At 31.9% G+C, this 11,326-nt stretch overlaps 1 protein-coding gene across 2 annotated transcripts; it reads left to right on the forward strand.

Moving 5' to 3' along the window:
- Positions 1-4,753: 4,753 nt before the first annotated feature.
- LOC125223844 (transcription factor JUNGBRUNNEN 1-like) lies at positions 4,754-6,843 on the forward strand. 2 transcript variants are annotated; one of them, XM_048127141.1, is made up of 4 exons: positions 4,754-5,075; positions 5,166-5,446; positions 5,947-6,229; positions 6,545-6,843. In XM_048127141.1, the coding sequence occupies exons 1-4, from the start codon at positions 4,874-4,876 to the stop codon at positions 6,640-6,642; spliced, it is 864 nt and encodes a 287-aa protein (XP_047983098.1). In that variant the 5' UTR covers positions 4,754-4,873; the 3' UTR covers positions 6,643-6,843. The 2 variants fall into 2 exon arrangements, with proteins under 2 accessions (XP_047983098.1, XP_047983097.1); XM_048127140.1 differs by lacking the exon at positions 6,545-6,843 and having other exon boundaries at positions 5,947-6,508.
- Positions 6,844-11,326: the final 4,483 nt, after the last annotated feature.

Raw genomic sequence — 11,326 nt, forward strand, 5'->3', positions numbered from 1 at the left:
GTGTGGAAATTTTAGGTTAATTGTCAATTACAATATGAAAAAACTCTCACTCGACCCCCATGGTGGGCGCATCCCCATCCACTCCTGCTCGAACCCCATGTCCGTCCTTCACATCCCTTGGCTCCTCCTCCCTCCTTCCTTTATCTTCGCCTCCAACCAGGAACAGATCCAGAAATTCTGTATAGGTGGGGCAAAATTCCATACAAAGACATTTTAAGGATTTTAGAAGGGACATTTATAATGGTATTTTAAAAAAAAATTAAAAATAATGATCAATATAGCACTAATGAATTTTTTTGAGGTGGGGCATTTGCCCCTTGTATGTTGCATGTACATCCGTCCCTGCCTCCAATACTGCCACCTTCTCCCCGTTCTATATCGTCTTCGCCTCCCCCCTCTTGCACCGCCGCCTCCTACTCATGTTCTTTTGCAAAATCCACGCACCCACAGGCTACGGTGCGTATGTATACGAAAGAGTCTCTCTTACACTATAATTATTTTTAATAAAAAAAAGACTATATCCCGTTCGAGATTGTAACCTACTTGTTGTCTATCTCATCACGCGCACTGGAGAGTCCCTCTTACACTATAATTTTAAAAATTCAAATATAACTATATAAGGATCATCCCATTAGACATTGTAACATATGCTAGACTTTTTCGGTATTGTCATCATCCCATTAGACATCATCTCACAATGATAGTTTATTACTCCCTCTGTCCGTGAATAGGAGTCTAATTTTTCTATTTTAGTCCGTCTATGAATAGGAGTCCCGGTTCACTTTTACCCTAAATGGTAATAGGGTCTCATCTTCCACCAACTAATTCTACTCACATTTCATTTAAAACTAATATATACAAGTGAGATCCTTATTCCACTAACTTTTTTCCACCAAATTTTCTTAACATTTCTTAAAACTCGTGCTGCCAAGAATGGAAGAGGGAGTATATTTTAACTATGACCTCCAAATATATTAAACTACCACGCAGGTAGTGGCTTGTTATATTATGTCACTGTTTACACACTGTTAATTTCTCGGCATAATTTATGAAAAAATAGGACCTTAATATTTGCAGCTAACAAATTGTGGTGTTGATTTTTGAAGTGAATATCTTATCTTTAAATGTGATGAAGATATACAAAATGTATGTATGTATATATGCATGCAACATACTAAATTGATACAACAAAATGTACGATTCGTACATTTTCATTTTTAGAAATACACAAAGTATATACTACTTACTTATTTTAATTAAAATATTACTATTATAAAGTGGGACCAATACATCATCACATAATCACATAAGTGTGGTAAATTATACTCCCTCCGTTCCGCAGTAGTAGAGAAGTTTTCAGCATGTGATATAAGAAAAATTATGTTAAGTATTTATGTACTAAATAAAGAATAAAGTAAAAAATAAAAAAAGCAGAGATATGAAGAGATAATAAAGTAAGAGAGCGTAAAGTAAATGAGAAAAAATAATGTGTTACACTACACTCATGCAAGTATAAATCGAAACCAAGACCTCTCGTTAAAGTGAATCTTGTAATGTCTCAATTTTACCATTAAATTGCATAATCGACTCAAACCTGATGAACTTTTCTGTTTATATTCTTAATTAATTTTTTTATTACACACCGCTTAATGAATATTAATTCTTGTATTTTATGTCCGAGTCTGGGTCTTAATTAGCTTATAAATTTCGACAATAATAATAATAATTTTGGAAGTTACTATAATTTAGTTTAGTTTTCGTAATTTAAGTAGGAAAATGTAGCAATTAATTTGACTGTCCCATTCAGTCGATTATCATATGAAATAAATTTTGAAAAATAACAAAAAAAATATAAATACTATTCAGATGTTGGCAATTAGAAGACCAAGGCCGATCGATCATCCGGGTCAGAGGGGAACTTCAGAGTCAAAATTTTGTTCTAGACTTTGACTTTTCACCATTTTAATTTTGATCACAATTCACACAATATCAAAAACTAGTTTTAAGAATTATAGCAATAAACCACAATAATAAGCAATTAAATAAATGGAGAAAATTAAACCATCATGATCAACGAGAATTTTATGGCACAAGCAACCCTTTTATCTTCAAACACTAAATCACTAGTCTTTTTCCCTATCCCTCTCAATGGTGTGCGCCTTCTCGAAGGCCTTGAAAAAGGTGGTACAAAAACAATATATTGTGGAAAATAAATATTAATTTAAATAAATAACACGAAAATGTTGCATGTTACAATTCAAGACATTAAGGGGAAGGAAGTATTAATATTTGAATCAGGGTTGCAGATTTCTTTTTTGCATATTCGAAATCTTTGATTTGGGAAAGCCTTGTGTTGACATCTTTTCGGAATTTGAAAATTAGCAATTAATTTGCAAGTTAGCTCTATATTTTCAATGTGCGGATCCCACCATATTTTAAATACTAGTAATATAATTATAATTCAGTAATAAGTACCAAAAGTTATGATGTATATCCCTCGTCACTATCAAGGAGAAAAGTAAAAAAGAAAATATATGCGTTACTAAAATTAATATGATTCAAAGTATATAATCAAATGTAAACTCTATAAAATGATGTAATCAAATGCAATTTTAAATATCGTATAAATTTTTAAGTTATAATCTGGTCCATTAGAAAATGTCAACATATAATAAAATAACATTAATAAAAAATATCAACACAATATCAACGGTTGACGTTGTGTTGACATCAAAATCTTAAAATTTTACAATGTGTTGACACTGTGTTGTGGAGTTTGAAGTTTGTAATAGAATTTGCATTTTATCAGGGGTTGTTCGGTTTGCAAAATTGTATCTCGAGATTAAATATGTAGTGTGTTTGGTTCATTAGATTAATCTTACAACTTAATCCTAGATGAATAATCATGTGATAATTAGTCATAGCCAACCCCCTCCAACTAAATTAAACTCACAACTTAATCCTAAATTATATATCTTGGCACTATTTATCTAGGCAACCAAACACTACCTATATGTATAGATTATGGGGGTATTCGGTTACCAAGATTAAATCTCATGATTAAAGATGTATCATGTTTGGTTCATAAGATAAAACCCTATAACTTAATCCTAGACGGATAGTCTCATGATAATTAGTCATAGTCTCTCTCCTTCAACTAAAATAATCCCATAACTTAATCCTAAATGAATAGTCTCATGATACTTAGTTATGACAACCGAACGTCACCTATATATGTATATTGACTGTCCAAGGATTCGAATCAAATGGATTAATTAGAAACTAGTGTCCCAAATTTCTCTAATTACCTCACTGATTTGAGTGCTATAGATGTGGACTATATAAGTATAGATTCTTACTGCTCTCTTTTTATTTCTTTGATTTTATCTTTTTCATCTCTGTTGTTTGGATTGGGTCTATGTAAAGATTCTTTACCCCTTGCTGCTTTGGAGTTGGTCTTTCTTTGAAAATAGACCTTTTGAGTTGTCTTTCTTTTGCTCGTGGAATTAGCATACTGTTAATTTAAATTTGGTTTCAAATTTTCTTTTGGCTTAAGCTTTTCATTGTATAAAAAAAATTTTATATACTAGTATTGATTTTGAATAGAATTTTATTTTTCTATCAAAAAATATGAACTTGGCATTTGTGAAGTTGAACAATTCAAAGGCACCGCCGCACCGTTAAAAAACTCTCAACGAAGTCTTTTTAATTGAGCATGATTTAAGTATACATTTTTAGAAAAAAGAAAGAAAAGACATAGCTTCGTGATCATGATGACCACTTCAATGATCAAAATCTAACAAGAATTAACAAAAATTTACTCCACTTTCAAGTATTATATCAAACTCTAGCACATCAGATTAAGTATTCCAGCTTAATTAGTGAGACTGATATTTTCGGATAACTTAGTTAGGATTGATTATTGTATAATTATTTTCATTTCCTTCTTAGTTAATTGGCTCACTTTTAGTACTAAAAGGGATATATCTAAATATCATGAAACTTTCAAAAGTTGGGTTTTTCCCACAAACTTTAAAACTGACAAATAATATCACGAACTTTATCCCGGGTTTGTTTTTTCTCACGAATGAAAAAATTCCCACAAATAATATTATGATACAGATTTTTTTTTTTTGTAATTTCTCGACAACAATTTTGAGAACTTCAAGTTTTTCAATCTTAGAAGATAGTTTCTCTTGAAGCAAACCCTCCAAAATTGTTCATCAATCTATTAAAATAACATGTCATGGGAAAATACAAACTCGGGGTAAAATTCATGATATTATTTGCCAATTTTAAAGTTCGTGGGAAAAATCCAACTTTTTGAAAATTTCATGATATTAAATGTCAATATCCCGTACTAAAATATTTCCAATTAAAAAATAGAAGTCGATCCCAGTTCCACAGTGGCGTCGGCAGTTGGTTGAATTAGTAGTAGCACCAAATTAGATCGATATTGATGTTATAATTACCACAGAAAAATAAATAATGCCATTCAATTTTGGTCTTTAATGTGGAAATTGAAAACCAAAATAGTATTGCTGGTGATGTCACAATTAAGTGCAATTAAAGACTTCTTCCATCTTCCAAAATCAAAAACATCAGGACCATGGATGGCGCAAGTCAATACTCTTGACTTGACCAAATAAAATATTATATATTCGCCCACACACCATTGATTGTGACATAATACATGCATTAATCTTGTATATATATGTATGCACAAGATATCAAAGGTGAACCTCAAGTAGATATTAAGTTCCATTCACACTGAAAATTCAACCAAAAGGAAAAAAGGTGATTAATTGTCTCTACATATTATACATATATACACTATACCTTTGTTGAAAATAAATTAGTTATTGATTCAATCATGGAAGAAGTAGAGAACATGAGCATCACTTTCTCCTCCAAGGAAGAGGAAGAAGACTTGCAGCTTCCCGGCTTCCGGTTCCACCCGACCGATGAAGAGCTCGTCGGCTTCTATCTCAGGCGCAAGGTCGAAAAGCGCCCCATCCGGCTCGACCTAATCAAGCACGTCGATATCTACAAATTCGACCCGTGGGATCTTCCAAGTATGTTGTTTTTTTTAATTGATTAGAGGTGATGATCAAATTTATGAGTTTGTGGGATTGATAGATGATGGATTTGGGGGGTTTTTGCAGAATCGGGAGGCGGCGGCGCGGGGGAGAAGGAGTGGTACTTCTTCTGTAGAAGAGGGAGGAAGTACAAGAACAGCATGAGGCCGAATAGGGTGACGCGGTCGGGTTTTTGGAAGGCGACCGGGATCGACCGCCCTATTTACTCGTCGGGCCGCGAATGCATTGGCCTTAAGAAGTCTCTCGTCTACTACCGCGGCTCGGCCGGTAAGGGCACCAAGACTGATTGGATGATGCATGAGTTCCGCCTCCCCGGCCCCCACGACTCCGGGGCCAAACAGGAAGCGGTAAGAGCCCTCATACTTTTATAACTATATCAGTTCTCTCTTTGCACCGATATAAATATTTTTTTTTCTTTTTGCAACATCGTTCTTCAAATCATTTAATAAATATATTTATATAATCATTTCAGTTCTCTCTTCACACACATAAAATATCACTCTTCTCCAAATCATTCGAAAATTGCCCTGGGGAGTCGGATTTTTTTAACCCGTATATACTTTTGAATCATTCATTTTTTTAGTCCAATAGCCGTCAACCATTCTTATACCACATTATATATACTCCCCCGTTTTTCTGTTTTGAGATTTTTTGTTTCCTGACCTATTGAACAGAGGAGAAGCGTCTTACTAATTGAACTTCGCTTCATCATCCCTATGTAATGCCTGATTTAACTTTTATTATTTTTTTAACAAATAGACACCATATTACTATATTTTATTATAAAATTATAAAACTAATATAAAAAGCAGGATTCGCATTTCACTAACTCAATTTAATCACGCAGGAAGTGTGGACGTTGTGCCGCATACTAAAGCGCGGCACCTCCTACAGGAAGTGCGTGCCGGACTGGAAGGAAATGGCGGCGGCGAAGAGGCCGAGCAACGCCTCCGCGAGCTCGGAGACGTGCAGCGTGGAGTCGTGCGACGGGCGAAGCGGCGGAAGCTATATAAGCTTCAACGCTCCGCTTACAAAGAAGCAATTAGTAGTAACACCTGAGACAAGCACAAGTGTTGAGAGCTTGATGAATGTGCAACATCATCATCATCATTCCTCTTCTGCAAGTTACAGTATGTATAGTGACATCAATGAGTTTCTGAGGCACGCAGATTGGGGGGATCTTCGATCTGTTGTTGATTGTGCTAATCCAGTATATGCTGATAGATATTTTTGAGTTTATTAATTATCATGTTTAATTAGAATAGATTGGAATAATTAAGAAGCCATGGGAGTTGAGATAGACATGTATAGTTTTGTCAAAAGCCCATCTCTTATGTTTAATTTATGGGGCTATGCTTTTGTTCTATGTATCATCTCACACTCTATACATATACATATAGATTGAGATAGCTATTTTGTAGTACTAATAAATCTTGTCTAATTAGATTTGCTCATATCGTGTTTGGGTTCAAGATCTCCGGTCCCGTTTCTCGCTCGTACAACATTCGAAAAGTCCTTTGCAGCCCACATTCCACACGGATAAGTGTTCGTTTTTGTGCAAAGTTCAAGGTAATTTTGCTGCAGATTTTCTCTCCCATTATACGTATAGCTTTCATACAGGACTTCATATTCTAGATGGCCTTCCACTGGGTATGAATGTTTGGCTACTACATAATAGATTAGGTGTTTCTTACTTGCGACAGATTCTTCAGTTTTAAAAAAGAAGGTCCAAAATTTCCTCTGATGTCAAATTAGTTGGAGTATTAGAATTTTGTCAACGATACACTTTTATAATATATATTTTTGGTTCCGTAACTAAAGGGTGACAATTCTAGACGTAAAAACTTGCAAAAATTGGCAATGTAAGTCAAATTTTTCCTTGTTTACGTTTCCCAAACAAACCCTAATTTGTGGTCTTTATGTTGTATGATTGTGATTCCTCACCCCAATTTTCGTATTTACGTGATAAAAAAACAATATATCAATTAAATAATCTTCATAAAAGAACTTTTAATTAATAATTAATAATTAATAAAATGGTTGATTAAATGCATGTCGGCGGAAAATCCCAAATTTAGTGGAAAATAGTATAGATAAAATGCCAAAAACGTTACAAATAGTCCAAATTAAATAAGGACATACGCAATAAATAAATTAAATAATTAATTAATTAACTCGTTTATAGTGTGAATTTGATACCCTCGATTCAAAATCCATGAAGCCAGTTAGAGTTTCATAGTCGTCAAGTTAGAATACATAAAAAATAACAAATGCATATATGTGGTTATAGCATGCATGCATCACGAGAACTAAAAATTAATACAATAACAAAATAGTGTTGACTGATACACAAAATTTATTGACAGTTAATTAAACTACATTTTCAAACAATACATCACTTATTTTCTATAGTGATAGTTTGAAAATGTTTAGTATCCTGACTGTACTGGGCCAATCTTTTTTTTCTTAGTTACATATAAACTACATAAATATTATGATTAGTTTGTATTGAATATCGAATAACCTTGATCATGCTTAGCTTTCTATTAGTGCTTCCTTATAGACACAATACTAGTATAACTTATTCATAGTTACTAATACGTAATTCATCCGTCTCAATCTAAGTGACACATTTCTTTTTGCTACGTGTTTTGAAAAAATGATACTAATAGATAGTTAAAGTAGAGAGAAGTAAAGCAAGAGAGAGAATAATGTAGAGTAGAGTCTCATCTACATTATTCTTTTGCTTACTTTATTTTCCTTGTACTTTAACTGTTTATTTTCAATTGTTCCATAATTATTTTTCGGTTAAAATGCTAATTAAATTGGAACGCATGTAAAATTTTGGTGATGTAAATGTGTATTAATGTAGCGATGAGGACGGCTAAAAGGCATCATTCTGAACCTACTAAACTTTTTTTTTTATAAAAAGAAAGACTCAAAGCATTCAACATGCAAGGTGAGCAAAGGAGTACAAAACTTGAACAAAATCTAAAACTCCCCAAAAGCAAAGAAACGCCACAAAACATCATACCAAGCACAACCTACAACCACCGCAAATAAAACCAGCCCAAAAGGAACACACGACAAACCAAAAACTACTAGCAAAGTACCAAACATCCACACTAAAGATGAAAAGCCACAACTCACTAGTTATACTTCATTTGTGTCCCAACCATCTTCTAGTTTTAGGTAGGTCTTTGCATACTTGCTCGGGCGAATAGGAAAATTTGGACATCATCCTACCTACTAAACTAAAAATATAGAGAATTAAATGAAACAAATTTGATCAAATAGCAAAACTAATTTAAGTACATGATTTGTCTTTCAAGTCTTAATCTAATATAAAGATGCTGGACAACCTAAACCTTGGCGAAACTTCATATTCATGATTTTATAGAAAAGCAGTATGTAACTCTTTATAAATCGTACATTAATTATAATATTGATTTAGTTAGCACAATCAAAAGTTTTATAGGCCTGATTAATTCAAATATCAACATTTCTTTATAAAAAAATATTCAATTTCAACTATATATGATTGGAAGATATTATGTACTACAATTAGTAAATCTTGTCGTTGTATCCTTCATGCAAGGTGTCGCCAAAGTATTCACGTGATTTTCTAGATGGAAATCGCTCAATTTTCAACTTCCATACAATAAAATTATTTATAGAAGCGTGACAAGGAAATAATAATAAAGTGTCATGAAAAATACTACTCCCTATAGTCAATGGGGTAATGATGAGTCACCAATTTGTGAATCCTAAATTCTTTATACAACCTTTCCAACCTTATCATTTGATATTATGTGTAGGAAAATACAGTTTGAAATTTGAATGGACTTTTCAAATAAAATAAATGGGTCAATTCTGATAGGTGAATATCCATTCTATTCAAACTTGGCGGATAAAATTTTATTGTACTCATAATCATACTGAATATGGAATCATTCAAAACCAGACACTAAATATGGAACAATTTTTTTTTTCTTTCTGTTTTTCAAGTTATTCTAAAATATATCACCTTATACTTGTAAAATAAATAGGTGATAAGAGGTTTTTTAAATGTGAACACGAACTTATCCTTTTTTTTGTTGTTTTTTAAAATCGGAAAGGGCATCTAAATTGACAATATCAAGTGTGAATATAGAAGTGCACGTGCGTGAGTTGCAACTCTAAATTTCAAGTTCAAATTAAATTTTCATGTGGAGCTCAAAAAAATATCAGTGAATTAGGAGTACAACTTCAAAACGATTAAATTAAATAATATAACCGAATTTAAAACAAATAGATAAAATTAGGCCTGTCAAATTGGGTACCCGCGGATATCCGATCCGAAATTTTCGGATACCCAACCCCGAAATTCTCAAAATCCAATACCCGTTATCCGACCCGAATTTGATTTCGGATACCAGGATACCCGACTCTCGGGTATCCAGTCCCGATTGTGATTTTTATTTTTTTATTTTTATTTTTTTTTGGAAATTTTACAAACTTTAGAATTTCATTAATATTTATCTAATTCAAATTTAATACAAAGTTGAAGTAGTATACAAGAGAAAATAACAACAAACTTTTAGAAATACAAAATTCTTTTAGTAGTTCGAATTTAAGAGAAAATAACTAAAAACTTTTAGAAATACAAAATTCTTATAGTAGTTCTAATTTAAAAGAAAATAGCTACACACTTTTAAAAATACAAAATTCATAAGTTATACGGAGTACTAGATATTAACATCTTTCATCCATCTACAATAAGTCAATAACCATCAAAATTCATAAGTTCAAACATTCATCCCTTATAAACATCACAATTTAATAATTCATAAGAATCAAGATCTAACAATAACATCGTCGAACAATCAAAATTCAAAATTTTACAAGTCAATGAAATTAAAATATAATAAAAAAATTTAAATTATACTATCTTACAAGCTAACTATTAAGTATTAATTAAAATGTAGTTAAAAAATTAAATTACATTTAATTATAATAAAAACATAATTTATTAATTTTAGAAAACAAATCGGATAATTCGGGTATACCCGATCGGGTATCGGGTTACCCGATATCCGATAATCCAAAATTCTCATTACTCGATCCCGATCCGATACCCGAAAATCGGATTTCGAATATTCAATTATCCGACTTTATCTGGTTTGGATAACGGGTATCCAATATCCGATATCCATTTTGACAAGACCTAGATAAAATGATGATCCTGTTGATTATGCATAATTTCTTAAACTAAAAGCAACCTGAATAATCTAAATAAAATTAACATGAGAGGCATAAGTTCCCCATCTAGTTATGGGCTTTTTGTCACTAGGCCTCGTAAAAATTTAGTTCGTGGGCAGTTAACTTATTTTAAAATTATTCGATTTTTTTTTCAAATGTGACAGCAAATTAAATATATATATGGGGCCAATATTAAGTTCTCCATGGGAACAAAATATCCAAAACATTCTTTGTTGGTATAAACCATATTAAGTTTACTATCGATATAGGGCCAATCCTAAGAGCGAACAAGTATGGGCGATGATATATGGCCCAAAATATGTCTAAAATTATATTCCCTTCATTCTATTCCTAGGACATTTTTTATTCCATACGAAATTTTATGTTATTTTATTTTATAAGTTAAGTGTAGAAAGAATAAATAGGGAAAAGAAAGTGCAGAAAGAATAAAATAGAGAAAAGAATTAAAGTAGAGAAATAATATTTTCCTTTTAGAAATTATGCTAATCAGACTTGTCATTTTGAGTGGAAGAGAACATTAGTATATTTTTCATACAAAATGGACTCAAGTCCAATCCAATGTATTAAGTGTAACGGTCGTTTACAATGATGGATAACTTCTTTAACATGGTTTTTATAAAAAAAATATATAAAAAATATATTAATGTAAAATTAAATAGTTAGACCAAAATGGCGTCATTTTGGCACATTAGTATATCAACATGTTACATCACATAAATTTCATCAAAAAAATTAAGTTGGATCAGGTTGGAAATTTGGCACAATCCATCAAATTTTATAATTTTAGCGATCGATTTTAACATTTACGGAAAAAATAAAACTTCTCTAAGTTCATGATATTAACTACTACTAGTATCACCCACGTGCGATGCACGATCCATTTTCTTTTATTTAAACTTATTTTGTGCTGTAAAATGATTTTATAAATTCATAAAAATATCATGAAATCTAAAATCATAAATATA

Source organism: Salvia hispanica, chromosome 4 (assembly GCF_023119035.1).
Source record: "Salvia hispanica cultivar TCC Black 2014 chromosome 4, UniMelb_Shisp_WGS_1.0, whole genome shotgun sequence".
Classification (NCBI taxonomy): Eukaryota; Viridiplantae; Streptophyta; class Magnoliopsida; order Lamiales; family Lamiaceae; genus Salvia; species Salvia hispanica.

Bases quoted from the DNA above. Each gene is read 5' to 3' on its own strand.
- LOC125223844 (XM_048127140.1), top strand. From the start codon at position 4,874: ATGGAAGAAGTAGAGAACATGAGCATCACTTTCTCCTCCAAGGAAGAG. The intron at 5,076-5,165 runs GTATGTTGTTTT...GGGTTTTTGCAG, and splicing joins CGACCCGTGGGATCTTCCAA to AATCGGGAGGCGGCGGCGCG. The intron at 5,447-5,946 runs GTAAGAGCCCTC...TTAATCACGCAG, and splicing joins CCGGGGCCAAACAGGAAGCG to GAAGTGTGGACGTTGTGCCG.